The sequence below is a fragment of the Peromyscus maniculatus genome, chromosome 23 (assembly GCF_049852395.1).
Source record: "Peromyscus maniculatus bairdii isolate BWxNUB_F1_BW_parent chromosome 23, HU_Pman_BW_mat_3.1, whole genome shotgun sequence".
In the NCBI taxonomy this organism is placed as follows: Eukaryota; Metazoa; Chordata; class Mammalia; order Rodentia; family Cricetidae; genus Peromyscus; species Peromyscus maniculatus.
The window spans coordinates 4,310,001-4,331,100 of NC_134874.1; the positions used below are offsets into that span (position 1 = coordinate 4,310,001).

Here is a 21,100-nt window from a genome sequence, read left to right on the forward strand (position 1 = left end):
AGGAGGAAGGAGAGAACTGATGGCCTAAGTCTGGTCTCCGTGTGTGCCCCAACCACACATTATGCACACACATAATAAGTGGTTTTCTGCCCCCCCCCCACGCCCATAATAGGTTTCTCCACCGACTCAGCAAGCCAGATCAAGGCAAATAACAGGTATATTTGAGCAAAGCAACTCCCGGGCAGGTTCTCTGGTCCCAGAGATCGAGGCCAGCGAAGTCACACACCAGAACTAAAGCAGGGAGACTTTACAGGTTGTAGGTGAGGGGTGATGACATGTCCACCACAAGCTGGGTGTGTGTCCCAAGTGTGGTCCAAAGTTGAGTGCTTCGGCTGGGGATTTGGGCAGCTGGCGGCAACAGGGGAGGAAGTTGTGATAGGTGTCAAGAATGCGGGGCTGGGCTTTTTGGTGCCTTTGTTCAGACTCTCTGAGCGGGCAGGGTTTGGAAAGAGAGGGAGAGACAGGAACGGGGCTTTCTGGATCATGCAGGGATGAGCTGGAGGTTCCAACTGGACATGTAATAATAATAATAATAATAATAATAATAATAATAATAATAATAACTTCTAAATGAGTGCTGGGATTAAAGGTGTGTGCCACCACCGCCTGGCCTCTGTGGCTAACTAGTGGCTTAGCTCTGCACTCTGAACTTCGGGCAAGTTTATTTTGTTAGATCACAAACAAAATATCACCACATCCATGATACAGAGGTAGGAGGACTCAGGAGTTCAAGGCCAGCCTTGGCTGCATAGTGAAGTCAAGGCCAGCTTGGACTGTATGAGACTCTGTATCCAAAAAAGCAAAGCAGAGAATTCCTATTTTAACCGTCCTCAGTGCACAGTCCCATGGCGATGCAGCTGCCGCCAGCATCCAGCTACACATCTTTTCAGATCCCTCAGTCTGTGCCCATCAGGTGCTGCCTCCTGTCCCCCACTGTCCCACCAGCTCCCTGGCAACCACCATTCATCTCTGTGGCTCCGAAAACACACCTGCTCTGAGCACACCGTCCAAGCAGCTTCACAGAGCACTCATGATTGGCCCATTTCACTTTGCATCCTGACTTCAGGGTTCACTCATGCTACAGCGTGGACCAGAATGTTTTTCCCTTTCAGGGCTGAATAGTATTCCAGTTGACTAGATATACCACACTTTATTTATCTGTGGATGGATATCGGCTGTCTCCATGTTTCACCTACTGTTGACAGCACAATGATGCACATGGTGATGCAAAGCTTCTTCGAGACCACATATCCATTTCTTTCGGGTGCCCGGCCATCTCTCAGTAGCTATAGGGGGTTCCAGAACCTTCCATGGAAACCATAGTCTGGGTACTCACATGATATGACTTGGTATAGGATTTGCACACGACCTCCACATATCCCCCTGTGTACTTTAACACATCCCTAAATGACTTAGGATCCCTGTCACAGGGTCAGCATCGTGGAAACAGACTGTCATCGAGAGAAGGACAACAAAACCAGCCTGCATGTGCTTCGTGAGGAAGCAATGCTCTTCCGTGTTCTGAGCCCACGGTTGGTCGATTCTGTGGGTGCAGACCCCTGTAGAACAGCTAGAGCAGGTAGATCCCTATTCTTGAGTTTCTCAGGCCCCAAGACCCTGTTCCACAGCAGCCAAGCCATTTCCCATTCCTATAGGCGAGGTGAGGAACGGGGACCTTTACAGAGTCTCATTGCCTGTGTCTTCTGGTTTGGGTTTTTGTTGGTTTAGGGCTTATGGTACCCAACTGGCGTGTGTGAGAGAGAGCTGCAGTTGTTTGAGGCAGTGTGGACAGGAGCCACAGGAAGCCTCTGAGCCGGTGACAGCCTGATCTGATATCTAACAAAGTCCCTCTTGAGACTGAGTGATGGCTCGGCCGTTAAGAATACACGCCGCTCTTGTGGAGGACCTGAGATTGATGACTCCCAATGCCTATGACACCATCTCCAGGACACCCAATGTCCCCTCTGTCCTCTGTGGGCACCCACACTCACGTGCGCGCGCGCGCGCGCGCACACACACACACACACACACACACACCCCACACACATAGAAAACAATTTTAATTAAGTAAATCTTAAGGAAAAATCTTCCAGCTGATGTGTTGAGAGAGCAGGCTGTTAGGAAGCAAGGTCAAGAGTGGGGAGGCCAGCCAGGAGCTAAGTCCTGCTGAGAACAGATGGGGATGTGCCTGTGGGATCTGGCGACTGTGGAGAGAAGCAGGCTGGAGTGTGGATGACACTGAGACCAAGAGCAGCAAAATTTCCTAAAGATTGAAAGTGCCTGTGAGAGAGAAAGCCAGAGTTGACCTCAACAGTTTGCGAGGGAGGTGTGGCCACCGGGGGCTGGAGGTGTGGCCACCGGGGGCTGGAGGTGTGGCCACCGGGGGCTGGAGGTGTGGCCACCGGGGGCTGGAGGTGTGGCCACCGGGGACTGGAGGTGTGGCCACCGGGGACTGGAGGTGTGGCCACCAAGGAATGGGAGCTGCTAAAAAGAGGAGGGAGGATCATGAGTTCAAGCTCAAGCTCTGTGGCTGGAGCAGGGCTTAGTGGCTAAGGTCATTCGCTGATCTTGCAGAGAACCAGGGGTCGCTTCCCAGCACTACGTTGTCTAGAGGGTCACAACCTCCTCCAGGAACTCAGTTCTAGGAGCGCAACAGCCCTTTTCTGGCCTCTGAGGGCTCTATGTACAAAGTGCCCATAAAACTCATGCAGGCACACACACATTCACATACATTAAAAAAAATAACAAATTGTATTATTATTAATTTTTATAAGAGTTCAAGTTCAGGCACATGCTGCCACACCACTGCAGGCGTTTCTGTAAGGGAGCTTGCTTTATTTCCTGAACAAAGTGAGGTCCAGGAACCCAAGCCAAAGCAGAAGAGGATAAGAAATGCCAGAAGCATTCCCTGGAGCTCCACTGCCCAGTGTCTACCTCTGCGCCTACGTCAGGTTAGCCACGCAGGGGAAGCAGGCGCCCAACTTCATAGATGAGCACCTTGCCTCCGGAAGATGAGGTCAAAGGCCAAAAACTACCCCAGTGGTAAGTGTCAGAGGCAGAATTTGAACCCAGCACTGCCTGACTCCAATCCCCCATTTTATCTCAGTTACTGAGGCAGACAAGGGCTCACTGAGGTGTCAGGTGCATACGCTATCACAAAGACTGGAAACGTCAAAGAGGAGAGATGGTGGACAGAGCACACGGAGGCTGGAGACCTAACTCTGCAGCATCGTTTGGGGCCCTGAACGTCCTGGCCCTGTGGTCTTTTCCAGTTATCTCCGAAGATGCTCATTCATCATGCGCTACTGGATAAATTTGAGCCACATCGTGCTCGCCGCACTCGGGGCTTTTCCTCACAAAATCCCCTCTTTCTGGAACGTTCCGCACTGGCATTGTGTTTCTGGATAGTTCCTACCTATATCTGGAAGCTCTCCTTGATCTCATCATCATCTAGAATCAGGATCCCTCCACAGTCCGAGGCCGGACAGACAGTGAAAACAGTTCTCATAGCTATGAGTGTGACACACTCAATGCCTGCCTCTTCTCCCAGGCCAGGACCGCACAATAGAATCTGAGAAAGCAGTGCAGCTCCAGAAATGGTCTAGACATACTTGCACACAGTGGTAACCCCTAGCCACAGGTAGCTGTTGAAATGTGGTGAGCCTTTGAAGACGGGGCAGGTTTTGTTTATTTATTTATACTATGTATTTGTCCTGGTCAGTTTTAACTATCAACAGGACACAGCCTGAGAGGAAGGCCAGGTTGTCCTGTGTGCTTCTCCATAGGCAACTGTTTTGGTTGTTATTTGACATAGGAAGGTCCAGCCCACTGTGGGTGGCACCAGTCCCTGGGCAGGTGGTTCTGAACTGTGTAAGAAAGCTAGCTGGGTATAAACTGGTCAGTGAGTCAGCAAGCAGCGTCCTCCATGGTTCCTGCTGTACCTTGGTTGTGAAGTGACTTGCCCAGTGGGAGGTAATGCTGCATGGAACAGCAAGTGTGCCTCTTCACTGGCTTCCCTCAGTGATGGACTGTGATGAGGAACAGAGGCCAGATAAGCCCTCCCCTCCTTTATGATGCAGGGTGTCTTAGCCCAGCCACAGAAATATAAGTAGAACAATATTATATTGCATAAATTATTTCACATGCAAATTATATAATTTATATTAACCACACGTGGCCAGTGGCTACTGTACTGTGGCTGTAGACTACAGCTCCTTCAACGTATGGACCATTTTATCTGAATCATCCATCCACTGCTTTGTACCAAGGATGGTTTCAAAGTTAAACTATTGAGTGGCCAGGTGTGGTGGCACACACCTTTAATCCCAGCACTCAGGAGGCAGAGGCAGGCAGATCTTTGTGGGTTCTAGGACAGCCTGGTCTACATAGTGAATTCCAGGAAAAGATAGAGTCATCTGAGGGCTGGGGGTGTAGATCGGTGATGGAGTTCTTTCTTAGCACGCATGAGGCCCTGGGCTCCATCCCCATCACCAAAAAGGAAAATTATCCTGGAAAAGAGAAATCTCACAAAGCCTGCCTCGCACAGGTACACAATAAGGAAGAGCAGGACACAAACATTTGGCTGCCCCATACCCCACACACACGTCCCCTGTGGACAGCAGGTGAACAATGTTTGTGGTCTCAACGGGGGCATCCAGAGCTGTGCAGCCTCCAGACACACCAGAGGGCTGCTTTCTTAGACACCCTTGCCCGGCTCCCCTCCCGATCCCTGCAATCTGCTTAGAGGCTTAGGGCCCATGAACACCCAGCCTCCCGCAGGGCCCAGTCTGTTCCAGAGTCCACTCCCTGCCAGCACTCAGAATTTTTTTTTTTTTAAACCATATTGCTCTCAGAAAATCTGCTGCCTACAATCTGCGCATAATATATGCAGGGCACGGTCTGAGAAACATCTAAGTCGTGATGTGTAGCCCACTCAGATTCACACGGTTGCTGCTTTCTTTCTCTTTTAGCTTCCTTGATAACGGAAGTCAGCACATTTACAGGCTAATGACTTCATTCAAGTGTATTTTTGGGCTTTCTTTCTAAAAAGATTTTTGTTGTTTGTTTACCCATATGGGTGCCTGTAGGCCACACATGAGGACAGAAGAGAGCATCAGATGTCCCAGAGCTGGAGTTACAGGTGTTTGTGAGAACTTGGGTGCTGGGAACCAAACTCGGTTCCCCGGAAGAGCAGCAAGTGTTCCTAACAGCCGAATGGTCTCTCCAGCCTCTGGGGTTTTTTGAGCAGCCATTTTGGGAAAGTCCAGCAACACTAACCTACATAATTATCTTTTATAAATGTTTCAGCCGTAATGACCAGTAGATAGCTCCTGTCTAATGCTTTGCGTTGTCAAGCACTTAGCACCCATCGCATTGAACCTTCATAATAAACATATGAACCAAGTGTTATGACAGCCATCTTTTCAGGGATTGAACCTGGGTGCTCAAGTATGCGATCCACGCACTGTGGCCCTGCCCACTTATCCCCATCTGTCCCTGGCTCTTTATAGCTAGCAAAACTGAGTCTTAGAAAAGCTAATTGACCTGAGGTCAAGATTTGAACCCAAATCTGCCTGGCCGAGAGACAGTGTTCTCTGACAGTACCATCCATTTAACCTCTCCAACAGATAATTCGTGTTCTTCTCTCTATAAAATATCAAGATGGGGACTTTAAAACCACCCTGAGGAACAGGATGGAGGCTTCTTATGGGATCTGAAAACTGTAATCACTGCATCTTCTTTGTGTGTATTGAACCGTTGTAATATATTTAATAAATATTAAATATAAATAATATAATATAATATAAATAATATATTTAATAAATTTGCAATAAAACTAATGATTATTATTAGTTGTAGTATTATCATTATTATATTTTTGAGACAGGCTGGTCCAGAGTGTGTACTTCCTGAACTCAGCTCCCTCCCTCCATTGCTGGGATTCCAGGCCTGCATCTCTAGACCCAGCTTCCGTTAACTACAGATATAAGCTTCCCCGTTCTCAGTGGCTCTTTCTGTATAGTTGGTGCTGGGGGTGGAATCCATGGCCGTGTGCATGGTACACAAGTGCTCTGAATGAGCCATGCCACAGTTCCTTGTTTTCACTCTTTTCCAGGTATGGAAAGAATCGGTGTGCAATATCATATCTCTATATTAGCAAGCTACAGGCACATACATCTTTTGCCAAATTCACATGCTCTGACAGTGCTTGAAAATTCATTCCACTAAAGCTGACGTTCCAATACACGTTCTTATTCTGAACAGCCATTTTTGTTTCAATTTGCGGATTATTATTATTTTTTATTTGGGGTCATCGCTTGGCTCTGTGGACGCGATGCTTGAGCTCAGTGAACGTGGCATGGGTTCCTCGAGGGTCTGTACGCTGACCTTTATGTTTTTGTATCTGGTACACGGACTTTGGTATATTAGAAGTGGGTGCCCTTTAACATTGTGAAATGAAGCCGTCGTTAGTTGGGGGGGCATTTATGGACCTATTATCAAAGGCTGAAAAGTACAATTTCAATGAATGAATACTGTATAATCAAAATGAATTTTTCCATGAATTGAGGAGTAAATATGACAACCCCCATGATCACTCAGAGGCTCTGAGAAGCCAGGTCAGACACTCCAAAAGTCACTTGGGAGAATTCTTCAGTAGCTTGAGGTGGGGAGGGGGGACCCCACACCATTTTTAAAGTCAGTCAGGTACACACATGCTAACAATAATCATTCCTCCCTCCCCAACAGACCCACATGGAGTTGACTTCCACCTGCCAGGTGACTAGTGACTCTAAAATAAAACAGGGACCCCTGGAAATATTCTTCTTAATGCCCCCATTCAGACACTCGGAATTTGCGTAACAAATCACTATTGCCGGTGGCAGGAAAAATACCTGCGAACCCCTCTGAAGGCCTCTGTCCTTTCCACTGCCTCTCCATGTTCCCCCAAGAGTCTTAGAGTGAACTGGTAACCCCCCCAAATTCCCGACCTCAAAGGAATGCATTCCTAGTGTTTCCACGCTGAGGCTTACTCCAGCTAGCTCGTCCCCAAACCCTTCATTCAGAAGGCAAGAGTCTCCAGCCAAGGCTCACAGCCCTCTCATTCACATGCTTCACAAACAACCGACTGCCCGGCCTCTCCGCTAGGAAGCTAGGAAGGCATCCTTGCTGTTTAGAAAGCAGTTTGCAACACCACGTCGGTCCTTTCCAAAAGACCTTGCAGGGGGAAAAATTCAGGAATTGCACAGTATGAGAGACAGGCTGGTAAGGACAGATATCAGCCCTCCTTAATTCAGCCCACATTTCCAAACGGCATCCACCACGTTCTCACAGCATAGACCTCAAAACCCCTTCAGGGTGGAGAGCGATTTTCAAGGGAAAACACAGAAACTAAGGATTCCCACAAGGTCCTGACAGATCTAGAAAAAAAAAAAAATCAGAAACAGAAGCTGGGCTAGGAAAATGGCTTTTCCCCTCCAGGCCCAGCTCATCCGTCTGTAACAGCATTTTCCAATTCAAGAGGCCGTGCGGGGATGCACCCCTGCAGGCTTTGCTCTTCGAAAGGACACCCCGCCTGCCTCCCTTCGCCCCCGCGGTACTCACGGCAACTGCCTGAGCTGGAACAGGTCCTCCTCCATGTCCGCGCTGCGCCAGGGCGAGCCTGGGCATGGCCCTTACATGGTGGAGCAGCGCCGGCGCGCCGGCTTTCAGCACCGGGATGCTGGACAGCTCCACCGCTTCCAACCTGGGCAGCAGCTGGGGGAGGCCCGGGAGACAAAGCCGCCGCCGCCGCCGCCGCCGCCGCCGCCGCCGCCGCCGCCGCCGGGAGACCGACGGGAGTGGGCGGAGGACGAGGGGAGGGCTGCGCGGTAGAGGGGGCGGGGCGAGCCCTGCTGCTCCCAGGAGCCCACGGTCCGCTGACTTGGGGGCGTCTGCGGGGCACCCCCGCCTGCCAGATGATGCCTCCCTCCTTGAATGTAGAAATGTTAGTGTTGTCAGTACGATGTTCTGGGAGCTTTCGCTCTGGAATAGAGTATAGGTTTTGATATGTACTCCAGGTATTACACTACTGTGTGCTGAGCACCTACTGGGTGCCAGGCACAGTAACAGGCTGTCGGCAGAAGACTTTGAAAAGATGGTTATCACAGAGCTGAGGGTCTCTGATGAAATGACCTAGGGAAGGAACACACTGGGTACTGAAGGCCAGAAGGAGGAAAGGTGGTAACTCGGTTATTTTTTACAGCCTGACCAGAACTTCAACTCTTTGAATTTTCTTGGATGTATCCCAGGTGCCCAGAAGAGTGTGCCTGGCACACAGAGCATCCTTGGTAAACATCCGTCATGGCTGGGTATGATGGCACAAGGGAGCATGAAGCAGGAGGACTGTGAGTTCAAAGCCAGCCTGCGTTATTAACAAGCTCAAGGACAGATTGGTGCCTATCAAAAATATGTCTCAAAAGTTAAGCTGGGCATGGTGGCGCACAGCTTTGATCCCAGCACTTGGAGGCAGAGGCAGGTGAATCTCTGTGAGTTCTTTTGCCTGCTAGGGCTACAGAGTGAGATGCTATAAAGGGAGGGAGAGAGAGAGAGAGAGAGAGAGAGAGAGAGAGAGAGAGAGAGAGAGAGAGAGAAGAGAGAGAGAATATATCACCAGTGAGTGATCCTCAATTTAACTTGTCCATAATCACTTGACTCCATCCAAGGCCATTGAGCCTCCTGGGGGTGGGCCTGGTGCCTGGACATTTAAAGAGGTCCTCAGAAGCCTAGAGTGGAATCTTCTGATCCTAGTGTGGAGAAATGGAGAAAAGAGAAAAATATTCAGCTACCAAGATGGCAGCTCCCATGCTTCCCATGTATGAGAGTCATAATTGGATGGAAGATCCCAGAGACAGAAAAAAAGCGAGAAACAGTGTTTTCTAATTGTTTATAATTTGTGTGTGTGTGTGTGTGTGTGTGTGTGTGTGTGTGCCCCTAGAAGCCAGAAGAGGGTATTTGATTCCCCGGAACTTGAGTCTCAGGCCCCCAACATGGGCCCTCTGGAAGTGATGCAAGTGTTCTTCGTTGCTGAGCCAACTCTCCAGCCCCCATCACCTTTAAACATACAGTTTTTTATTTTATGTGTATGGGTGTTTGCCTGTATGTGTGTATGTACACCACATGCATGCAGTGCTCACAGAGGCCACAAGAGGGCGTCAGTTCCCCCTGGAACTGGATTTACAAATGGTTATCAGCTACCGTGTGGGTGCTGGGAATCAAACTCAGGTCCTCTGGAAGGGTTGCCAGTGCTCCCAACCATCTCTGTAGTCCCCTCCCCCAACCACATTATTATTTTTCTTAATTTTTCAAAAAAAAATTTATTGTTAATAAACTGTAAGAGGAGTTGCTTCAGGATGTGAGGACACCAATCTCGGAAGTGGAAGCCATCATCATCTAACACATCTTCAAGTCCCCGGCAGACAGACAAGCAGACAACACACACTCAAGAAGAACCCTGAGCCAGGTGTGGTGGTTCAGGCCTGTGGTCCTCACTCACCCTTGGCAGACTGAAGCAGGAAGTTAGCCAGGAGTTGGAGGCCAGCCAGGTCAGCAGAGTGAGAACTTTATGTCTCAAAAACATAAAAAGCCAAGGACTGTAGAGATGGCTCTGTGGCTAGAGCACTTGCTTCTCTTTCAGAGGACCTGAGTCCGGGTCCCAGCACCTACTTTGCATGGCTCACAACTAATAATAATAATTATAATTCCAAGGGATCTGATGCACTCCACAGTCACCTGCACACAGATGCACACACACACACAAACACGCACACACAAACACGCACACACAAACACACACACACAAACACACGCACACACACAAACACACACAGGCACACACACAAACACACATGCACACGCGCACACACACACACACGCGCACACACACTACAAAATTAAACTAAATGGAAACAACAAAAACTAAAAACTAAACAATCAAACAAAAACCTTGAAAATCTAGAGCAGAGTGTTCCAAACACCCAGGGTGTTCTTCTTTATTTTTTTTTCAAGATGGCTTTTCTCTGTGTAGTCATGGAACTCACTTTGTAGACCAGGCTAGCCTACAGAGATCTGCCTGCTTCTGCACCTGCAGTGTTCTTAACATCTATTGTTTCCGAGATTCTTCACAAACGTTCCCGTGAAACAGGTTATGCTCTATCCCCATGTGACATGAGGAAACAGGTCTCAGAACCGTAAAGAATTCACACGCAAACAGCCAGGTAGGGGTTGATCTGAAACTAAAGCTCAGTCTGCTTCTGAGGATTGCACCCTCGGGTTCCAGGTTACTAAAACACTGGATAACTCAAATATATTTGAAACTGAGAAACTAAGTATAATGTGATAACTTGAATCGCTGTGACAAAATACCTGTGATGAACACTTTAAAAGTATTCTATATGTAGTGTGTGTGTGTGTGTATTTCTCAAATGTTAGGGGATGTCAATCAATGCCCATTCAGCCTGGGATGGGAAGACAACATCTTTGTAGAAAACGGTGACAAAGAAGGGCAGCTTGCTTTAAGGCAGCCAGGAGGCAGAGAGGAACGGTCTGGAGTCCAAATGCATCCTTCCAAAGCGTGATACAGGGGCTGGAGAAAGCAGAACCCCAGTTCTGTTCCCAGCACTTTGTCTGGGAACTGAAACAAAACAAAACAAAACAAAACAAAACAAAACAAAACAAAACAAAACAAAACAAAACAAAACAAAACAAAACACCATGAAAGCCATGGGCTAGAGCGATGGCTCCATGGTTAAGAGCACTTGCTGCTCTTCGAGAGGACCAGAGTTTGATTCCCAGCACCGACAACAGGTGGCTCACAGCCACCTGTTAAGCCCCCTCCATGGGATCTGATGCCCTCTTCTGGCCTCCTCAAGCACTGCACACACACCTACACACAATTTCAAACAATAAATACAAAAATGTGAAAAGCATACTCCTAGAAGCTAGTCCCTCCCACAAGGCCCCAACTCCTAACATTTCCCCTTCCTTCCAACATCAAGAGCCTCTGGGTGCCCATGCTTTGAGCACATGGGCCTTTGGAGGACACCACACATCAACTAGCAAAATGACTTCTAGAACTCCAAACTATTACTCGTCAGCGTTTATTGACTGAGCAATATTTGTGCCTAACAGCCTGCAGCTGTCTATGTGAACTCACTCATAACCACTTCTCCTTCCGTGTGTGTGTGTGTGTGTGTGTTTGTGGTGTGTGTGTATGCTTGCGTTCACATCTGTGGGGTTGCACATGTGTGTGTGCAGGTGCATGCACTTGTGTGTGTGCACAGGTTTGGAGGCACACAGTTGACATCCAGTGTCTCCCTTGAACGTTGTCTCCGAGGTCTTTTACTTGATTCCAGAGCTAGCCATTTCAGTCAGTCTGTCTAGTCTGTTCTTGGGACACCCTGCATCCACCTCCTGTATGTCAGGACTTACTTCTGGGACACCTCCCCTCCCACCTGGCACTTTATGTGGGTTCTGGGGATCCAAACTGTGGTCTTTATGGTTGCGCAACAAGTACGTAACCCACTGAGTCATCTCCCTACCCTCTCTCGGCTGCTTTTTCCTCATTGGTTACCTGTTAGTTGCGGTTTGTCCCACCCATACTCATTTATGACGTCGACCCCACCTTGGTGCTATACCGCATTTGGGTAACCTGAGTCCCAGCCTCAGCTGAGTGGTCCACGAGATAGACACTATCCTAAAGGTATCCCGTGCAGGGCTGGAGGTGCAGCTCTGCTGGTAGAGGCTTGCCTAGAATGCATGGAGTTCTGGGTTCCAACCCCAGCACTGAATAAAACTGGGTACGGTAGTGCAAGCCTGTAATCCCAGTATTTATGAAGATCAGGAATCCAAGGTTGTCTTTGTCTACACATTAAGACCCTCCTCCAAAAGTTAAATATATGACTGTGTGTGTGTGACAGCATATAATGACACGCAATGCAAACGCTTGTCTGTAGCATCTTCTCAATGACAGGTTCAAATGCTCTTGAGTTGACATGTGACCCCAGGATAATTAGCTTTATCACCTGGACACAACCTAGAGTCACCTGGGAAGTGAGTCTCAACAGCAGCTGTCTACATTAGTGTGCCCTACGTGTCTTTATTTTAATTTTATTTTTATTATTATTCTTTTGGTTTTGAGAGGCAGGGTTTCTCTGTGTAGTCCTGGCTCATCTAGGACTCACTCTGTAGACCAGGCTGGCCTCAAATCCAGAGATCCACCTGCCTCTGCCTCCTGAGGGCTGGGATTAAAGGCGTGCGCCACCCCTGCCTGGCCATCATTCTGCTCTTGGCTATTGATGTGAGGAGACTCACTACCTCAAGTTCCCACCACTGTGGCTTAACCAACAATAGCCTGGAACCTGGAACCGGGAGCTAGAAGAAACCCTTTGTTTCCCTGTTTGCTTTTTGTCGGGATAGTTTATCATTGCGAAAGAAGTGTAACTAGAAGAGACCCCCACTGGACTCTCATCTCTATCCTCAATGTAAGCAAAAGCAAGAACTCCAGCAGATACCTGTGCATCAATATTTAAAAGCAACACTATTCACTGAAGCCAAGAAGGGGGACCTGGGGTGTAGCTCAGTTGGAAGAGTGTTCAACTAGCATGCATGAAGGCCCGTGTTCAATTCCCAACAGTGCACAAAAGTGGCCATGGTGGCCCTGCAAGACCAGCAGCATTCAGGAGGTGGAGGCAGGACGATCAGGGTTTCCAGATCACCAAATGTGTGTTCACTGACAAAGAATGAAGTCTGATAGGAACTACACTGCGGATGCACCTTGAAAACATTATGCTAATTGAAAAAAGCCAGGCATAAAAGGCCAGATAATTGAATTCACACAGCATGTAGAAATGACACACCCATACGGACAAAATATAAAGTAGATGCTGTGGAGAGAAAGGAAATCACTGCTTAGTAGGTGTGGTTCCTGACGGGGGGAAATATAAAAGCTATATAGAAAATGTCGGCATGCTCCTCCTATCACGGAGCTAGTGCCCGTAGAAGCTGGGCTGGCAGCTGGTCCAGTGGGTGAGAGTGCCTGCTGCCAAACCTGACAACCTGGGTTTCAGCCCACGGGTCGGAAGGAGAGAACCAAGTCCCTCAAGTTGTTTTCTGACAACAATGTGTACGTGCATTTGCGTGTGTGTGTGTGAGCATGCGTGTGTATGTGAGCGTGTCGTGTGTATGTGAGCGTGCGTGTGTATGTGAGCATTTGCATGTGTGTGTGAGCGTGCGTGCGTGTGTGTGAGCGTGTGTATGTGAGCATGCGTGTGTGTGAGCATGTGTGTATGTGAGCGTGCGTGTGTGCGTCGTGTGTGTGAGCGTGAGTGTGTGTGTGAGCGTGTGTGTATGTGAGCGTGTGTGTGTGTGAGCATGCGTGTGTATGTGAGCATGCGTGTGTGTGAGCGTGTGTGTGTGTGTGTGTGTGAGCGTGTGTGTGTGTATGTGAGCGTGCGTGTGTGTGTGAGCGTGCGTGTGTATGTGAGCGTGTGTGTGTGTATGTGAGCGTGTGTGTGTGTGTGCGCGTCGTGTGTGCACCACCGCCCACACAGGGAAGCCAGGACAACTTCGGTTCCCTTTTACCGTGTGGTCCCGGGGACTGAACTCGGGTGGTGAGATTTGGCGGCAGGTGCCTTTGGCCATCTCGCCAGCCCACATTTTTTTTTTTTCTGTATCAAAGATGGAACCTTTTTTTTTTTTAATTCTCAGTTTAATAACAGCTTTTCCACACGAAACACGACCGAGCTCTGTCCCGAAGGCGGGGCGTCTGCGTTTCTGAATGAAGCCTGAGCAAACAAGCGGGCTCACAGCTTCCGAAGGAGTCCACGGCCCCCGCCCCCCCGGGAAGCCTCCCTTAGCAACGAACCAGGCCGCGGTTGCTAAGAGAAAAGGAAGCGGGGCGAGCGCGTCCGTCCACTATTGCTGTCCGGCGGCAGCAACTTCCGGTTCGTCGTTCTTCCTCCTCCCTCCCCCGCCCCCCGGCCGAGGCGGGGTCGCTACGGCGGGTTCCGCCGCCTCGGGAACCTCGCGCACTGGGCTCCTCATTCCGCTGCTGCGGGCGGGGGGCGGCGGCCGGCGGCGGGCGGCAGCGGCGACGGCGGCCGCGATGCTGAGTTCCCGGGCACAGGCGGCGAGGACGGCGGCCGACAAGGCCCTCCAGCGCTTCCTGCGCACCGGGGCGGCCGTCAGGTGAGCGGGCGGAGAGTGGCGGGCCCGGGGCCTCCGGGCCTGCGTCAACCCGGCCGAGACCGAGGCCGCGGCCCAGCGCCGCCTGCAGGGGCCGCGGCCCAGCGCCGCCTGCAGGGGCCGCGGCCTGCGCGGCCCCGCAGCCCTTGGCGGTGGCCCCAGACCCGGACCCCCAGGCCCACAGTCTTCCCAGGCCTGCACGCCCCCTCCTGTTTGTTATAGGCCCGGCTCCCACCTCTGCTCTGCTGGCAACCCTCCCTTCTGCGTCTCAGACCGCGCCGGTCTCCCAGCTGTCGGAGCCCCTCGGCTGTGCCAGGCTGCCCGGTCTGTGCCAACTTAAGGCTCCTCGTTCCTGCTAGGACCCCTGCCTGCACCCCAGCCTGTCCACGGCTATGTTCCCAAGGCCTGGGGCCACACCCCCATTGCTCACCCTGACTGCTGGGACCTGTTGCTTGGAGTTTGGCTTTCTGGGGTACTGGGGCAGGTTAACGGCGCCTTGTCCTGCTTGGACGCCCCCAGGGTCCGACCTGTCCGGTGTCGACCTTCTAGCGGTGGGAACTAAGCCTTGCATAGGACTTGCCTGTCGTCTAACAAGCTGACCCGAGAGCAGGGCCGGGCTCAGCTCCCAGGCCCTCCTAGTCGCCTTATGATACCATTCTGTAGAGGAACCAGTCAGTGAACATTGTGTCCCTCAGTTTCTCCCATTGAGTGTATGCCAGGCAGGTGTGCTGTGACCTCCTTCTCCAGCAGACTGCTTTTTTTTTTTTTTTTTTTTTTTTCTCAGCCAGGTTCGGTGCTATTCTATGCCCTCATCCTGGAAGGACAAAAATTGATTGGAAATTCATGATTAGCTAGGTTCAGTCCCTGGTACTGAGGGGAAAATCCACTTCATACAGTCCAAAATTAGGGTAAAGAGTGCATTACACATATGTGGGTACGTGTTAACACGTATGTGTGGTTTGCCTTAAAATTGTGTTTTGGATACTCCTGCAGTTTTCTTATCTATAGTAGAGGGATGGGGCCGGGATTCACGTCAAGCCTGAATCAAAGGAATCTTTAATTCTGTGAATTTACAGAAGATCGCTGTTGCATTGTTTAGTATTCTCAAAGAGAAATCCATTTCTAAAGCCAGGTGTGGTGCCACATCTGTCATTCCAATTGCTCGGGAGGCCGAAGCGGAACGACTCTAAGTTCAAAGCCAACCTGGGCTGCAGAGTGAGTTAAACGCTAGTCTGGGTGACTCAGCGAGACTCTGTCTGAAAAGATACATAAATAAATAGATAAATGGGGAGCGCCTGGCGAGGTGGCTCAGGTGTGGAAGAGCTTCCTGCACCAGCGGCAAGCGTGAGGACCGGAGTTCAGACCCCCAGAAGCCATGTGAGCACCAGGTAGCCTGGCATGGTCCCTGCACTTGGCAGGAAAAAGCAGGGGAGCCTGGTTAGCCTGTCAGGGAGCTCTGGGTTCAGATGAGGCCCTGCCTGGATGAATACGGTAGATAGACTGATGGTGAGGACTCCCAGTGTCATCCCCACTCCCAACCCCCAATTTTGGATCTTAGTACTTAAGCATCCTGATTTTCAAGACACCATCTTTTTGTGTGTGTGTGTGTGTGTGTTTTCTCTGGCTGTCTTGGAACTCACTCTGTAGCCCAGGCTGGCCTCGAACTCACAGAGATCCACCTGCCTCTGCCTCCCGAGTGCTGGGATTAAAGGCTGGTGCCACCCTGCCCCGCTTCAAACACAATCTGACCGGTGTCTATTTAAAGCTTGCGGGTTGGGGGGTTATTTTGACACAGTGTTCCTCTCCCTGCCAGTGTCTGTGTACCCACCTGCTGCTGGGAGACAAAATGACAGCAGCGTCTTTTCCTTTTTAGATATAAAGTCATGAAGAACTGGGGAGTGATAGGCGGGATCGCCGCTGCCCTTGCGGCGGGAATATACGTTATCTGGGGTCCCATTACAGAGAGGAAGAAGCGGAGAAAAGGTAGGGCTGGGCCTTGAGCCTTTTTTGTTTGAAAGCAGTAGAGGAGGCCGGGGGATTGGGTGGTTGGTCCTCTCATCTTGAAAGTGAGGGCTGTGGTCTATGAAGTGGAACATTGCAGATCCCCACTTCCCACCCTGTGGTGGGAAGGCTCTGTTTTGGCACCTTCTTGCACTTGATTTTTTTTTTTTTTTTTTTTTTTGAGACAAGATTTCTCTGTATAGTTTTGGAGCTTGTCCTGGATCTCGCTCTGTAGCCCAGGCTGGCCTCGAACTCAACAGAGATCCACCTGCCTCTGCCCCCTGAGTGCTGGGATTAAAGGCGTGCACCACCATTGCCCGGCCTGCACTTGGTTTGAAGACATGCTTTGTGCTCATGCCTGTAATTCCAGTACTCAGGATGCTGGAGCAATAGGATGTTGTGCCTTGAGTTCAAATCCAGCCTGTGCTCTAAAGCAAGTACCAGGCCAGGCAGGGTTACATAGGCAAGACCTGGGGGGGGGGGCGGGGAGGAACATGCTTTGTAATTATGTTTCAAGTGGCTCAATTGTCTGAGGTTCTCATTAATGTGTAATTGTATTTTCAGTCCTGCAGCTGACCATTACATCACAGGAGTGTTTTTTCTGAGAGAGGAGAGCAGGAGAGAAGGGGGAGAGAAGAGGGAGGGGGAAACAAAGTCTGTTACAATCTGACCCTTGTTAAACAAGGGGTCGGTTGTAGAGAAGTTCGTTATATGTTTTCACGGGTGTCTGAGAAGTTTCATAGCCAGCAAGGCTTGATAGCACACAGTCAGCACCCAGGAGGCCGAGGCAGAAGGCTCCGAGGCTAAGGCCAGCCTGGCCTCTATGTGCTGAGTTCTTGAGTTTTGGCGAAGAGGAAAAGAGGGCATCCCATCAGCTGGGGCCGCTGTCTTTACAGACAGACCGACCAGAATCAGTGTCTTCCTGGTCCCTGGCGAGAACAAAGCATTGTCCCGGGAGGCAGTTCAGTTGAGGCTGCTGTGAGGACACTGTTCTCTCACAAAAGGGGAGTGTGAGGGGGAGGAGGAGGGAGGAGGGGGAGGAGGAGGGCGTGGCTGCTGCTTTTGTCCACTTACTGTCTGTGCCAGGCACCTGGAAGGCTTTCAGAGAGGACACAGCACAGAGGCTCTTCTGTGGTTCACAGTTTGCAGCATAGAATGCCCGGTACCCAGGCTTGGCTCAGGTCGGATCTCAGTTGAGGGCCCTGCAGATGCAGGGTCCCAGATGGGAGAGAGACGGTCGGCCCGATGTGACGCACTGTCCTCCTCTTACCCCCCTCTCCGTTAGGGCTCGTGCCTGGGCTCGTCAACTTAGGGAACACCTGCTTCATGAACTCGCTGCTGCAGGGCTTGTCTGCCTGCCCCGCCTTCGTCAAGTGGCTGGAGGAGTTCACCACCCAGTACTCCAGGGACCAGCAGGGGCCCCACCCACACCAGTGCCTCTCCTTGACGCTGCTGAACCTCCTGAAAGGTAGAGTGGGACTTGAGGGGTGTGCATCTTCAGTGGCTAGATGGCAGAGGAGGGCTTAGGAGCCACTTTGTAGAGAAAGATGTGGCGGAGGGGGTGGGGGTAGCACTCAGAACCTAAGAGGTTTTGATGAAATCGGATTAAAATTTACTTTCGAATTAATTTTTATAAAGATCAATTAGATTCAAATTCAATCAGTCAGAATTGTTAAGAAGTTGTATTTAGTGTGTGTGTGCGTGTGTGATGCAGCTCACATAGGACGGTCAGTGTGTGTGTGTGTGTGTGTGTGTGTGTGTGTGTGTGTGTGTGTGTGAGAGACGCAGTTCACGTAGGACGGTCAGGACAGCTCTGGTTCTTTGCTGTGTGGGGTCCTGGGGCTGACCTCAGGTGTCTTGACTTACAAAGCCTTCTCACCAATAAAATAAAAAGGAACCATCTATTTAAAAAATTGTCAGTTTAGCTGGGGGTGGCGGCGCACACCTTTAATCCCAGCACTTGGAGGGCAGAGGCAGGTGGATCTCTGTGAGTTCAAGCCCAGCCTGGTCTATAGAGGTAGTTCCAGGACTGCCGGGGCTCCACAGGGAAACCCTGTCTCGGAAAACCAAAAATAAATAAATAAATAAATCCATACCACACAAGCAGTTCAACTATAAGAAGTTTTTTAAAAAGTGAGTGTTTTGGCCCAAGAAATGAGATCATTCACGAAAGAAATACAAATAAAGGCTCTTAGGATTTGCTTCTTTTTGCCTGTTGGAAAATATTAAAAAGCAGATTGCAGATTCCAGAGCCTGGCGGCTGTTAGCCGGGGTGTGCGCACACTGCGATGGGGTGGCGTTTGGTCTGACCTTTCTCGAATGTGCTGTGGAACTGCCCTGGGAGCCCTGCACCATGGCCGGTGCCATCTGGCCTGAGCATCTCATGGCCAGAAGTCTTCCTGGTGGCTGCTGTGAGTGTCTGGGGAAAGACTCGAAGTACTTTTCATTTGTGTGTCTGTGTGGGTGCCTGGGCAGGCCAGGAGGGAGTGTCGGTCCCCTGGAGCTGGAGTTACTGCCAGTTCCGGGAACCGAACTTGAGTCCTCTGTAAGTGCAGCCAAGCTCTTGAATGTCGAGTTACCCTCCAGCCCCTAGGGATTTGAAGTCTCCTGTCCAGCTTCATTATTTCTAAATCCACATGCAGAAAGCCTTTATGTTTATTTACTTACCTGTGTGTGTGTGTTTGGGTACATACACATGGCATGGCGCGTGTGGAGGTCAGAGGACAGCATGTGGGAGTCTGTTCTCCTCCTGCCCCCTGGTTCCTGATCCAGTGCAGGGCATCAGACTTGGTGGCGAACACCCTTGTCTGCCAAACCATCTTGCCAACCCCAGATTCAGTTTTGAGCAAAGGTTTTTGTTTGTTTAAACTGTTGAACTGTCCTTGATGGCACTTGTTAAAATCTGGATATCACACTGTGCATGCACAAGGGTCTCCGGCGTGTTCGTAAGCACCCAGGGTTGTGGGTGCCGAACAGAAGGCCGAGGGGCCAGTGGCTTTAACAGAGTTTGCTCTCTTTTAACTTGGGAGAGGGGATAATGTTAAGTTAAAGGAACTGGGAAGAAAATACAGTGTGGTTTCATTTTGGCGACGTAAGAGCTGATGGCTGCTTTCTAGGAAGAAGTCTCACCTGGAGGTGATCTCGGTGCACAGTTAGGGACCGTTTTAACAAACCACGCTGCTGTGATCTCACAGTCAGAGCAAGGGCCTGGGAAGGGCCCATGGCAGAGCGCTTACTGCTCAGGCGTGCGGACCCCCACAAAAGGGTGCGTGCTGCAGTCTTAGGAATGCGAGGCAGACGGCCGAGTCCCCGAGGCCCACTGGCCAGCCACTCAGTGAGTTCCAGGTTGAGTGAGTGTGTCGGTCTCAAAAAGTATGATGGGGCGTGGAGAGGAAGAAGCTGGATGTGGACACACACACAGCTACATACATGTGTTTGAGGTGCTGTGACGGCCAACTCTGTCCTCCATGGACACACACAGCTACATACATGTGTGTGTGAGGTGCTATGACGGCCAACTCTGTCCTCCATAGATACACACAGCTACATACATGTGTGTGAGGTGCTGTGACGGCCAACTCTGTCCTCCATAGACACACACAGCTACATACATGTGTGTGTGAGGTGCTGTGACGGCCAACTCTGTCCTCCATGGACACACACAGCTACATACATGTGTGTGTGAGGTGCTGTGACAGCCAACTCTGTCCTCCATGGACACACACAGCTACATACATGCACATGGGGTGGTGTTTTTTCCGGCATTGGCGTTTCTCTGGTGGTAAGTGACCACAGCAGCTCTTCATCTGCCTGTTGGCCATTGTTTTAGGAGAAATGGCTGCTCAAGGTTCTGCCTGTGTGTGAGTTGGGTTGTTTAGGGGTTTTGTTGTTAGTTTTTAGGAGTACTTTTCTATTAGAATTTTTTTCTTTTAAAAATTGATGTGTGCATGGGGGGGGGGCACATGTATGTGGGTGTCGTGGAGGCCAGAAGAGGGCATTGGGTCCCCTGGAGCTGGACTTGGAGGTGGTGGTAGCTGCCCGGCGTGGGTGCTGGGAACTGAACTTGAGTCCTCTGGAGGGGCAGCAATACTCTGCCGCGCGGCCCCTGCGGCCCTGGCGCCTTGTGCACCCTCCTCCTCCTCAACCTTTGCCCTCCCTCGATCGGCAGCTCGGGGTGTCTGTGACCCCTGCCGTGGAGCCTCCTTCCAGGCTGCGGCGAGCGTCTCTGCACATGGCCATTGGCGCACAGGAGTGCCTCTTCAGGTAGACGGAGGAGCTGGGCTGTGGGTGGCAGGTTATGAAACTGCCGGGGACCTTGCCAGATTGCCTCACAGTGTCCAGGCGGTCGTTGACATTTTCCCAGGAGTGTGACTCCTTCTCAGCTCTGCGGCCTTTGTCCTGGAGGGTGAGGGCTGGGCCAAGGTGCTCACCTCACAGGTCGCTGCCTCCCGTGCCCTGCCCCTCAGGTTCTGGCCATGTCAGACAGCTCCGATGGGGCTGTGGGGGCAGGAAGTCAGCGGTGTTCTCACCCTGGAGTCAGAGCCCTGACTGCACACCGAGGGGTAGAAACGGCCTGTGCTGTGTCATGTGTGGATCACAGAACCTGAGACCGCAGCTCCTTCCTTTATCTCGCACTTGAGCAACATGGCCCTGCGCACTGTGCCTGGAAGCCTCTGGTCAGAATGAGAGTCAGCACTCTGTGGCCTGTGACTAGTCCAGGGCTCCCTGTCTTCTGTCATTCTGTGTGTGTGTGTGTGTGTGTGTGTGTGTGTGTGTGAGAGAGAGAGAGAGAGAGAGAGAGAGAGAGAGAGAGAGAGAGAGAGAGAGGCAGACAGTCAGTCATCAGTCAGTCAGACAGACAGTCACTGTGTAGCCCTGG

The 21,100-nt window shown here is 50.8% G+C and overlaps 2 protein-coding genes across 8 annotated transcripts in view; one reads left to right on the forward strand and one right to left on the reverse strand.

Annotated features, from left to right (window-relative positions):
* The window catches only part of Svop (SV2 related protein), a 69,684-nt gene extending 61,660 nt beyond the window's left edge, over positions 1-8,024 (reverse strand). The window contains exon 1 of the mRNA XM_006993956.4: positions 7,603-8,024. Coding sequence (XP_006994018.1) covers positions 7,603-7,637 — 35 coding nt within the window. The 5' untranslated portion in view covers positions 7,638-8,024. The remainder of the gene's footprint in view (positions 1-7,602) is intronic.
* The window catches only part of Usp30 (ubiquitin specific peptidase 30), a 61,400-nt gene that overhangs the window by 19,020 nt on the left and 21,280 nt on the right, over positions 1-21,100 (forward strand). For 4 of the 7 annotated variants that reach the window (XR_013047796.1, XR_013047797.1, XM_076561060.1 and 1 more), the window contains exons 2-3: positions 16,094-16,203; positions 17,507-17,689. Coding sequence is in view for 5 of the 7 variants with exons in the window: in XM_076561060.1 (XP_076417175.1) it covers positions 16,104-16,203; positions 17,507-17,689 (283 nt within the window). In the remaining 2 variants the exon portion in view is untranslated. Of the gene's footprint in view, positions 1-14,015; positions 14,224-16,093; positions 16,204-17,506; positions 17,690-21,100 lie in introns of those variants that run through there. The other 3 variants (XM_076561059.1, XM_076561058.1, XM_076561062.1) reach the window with 3 other exon arrangements.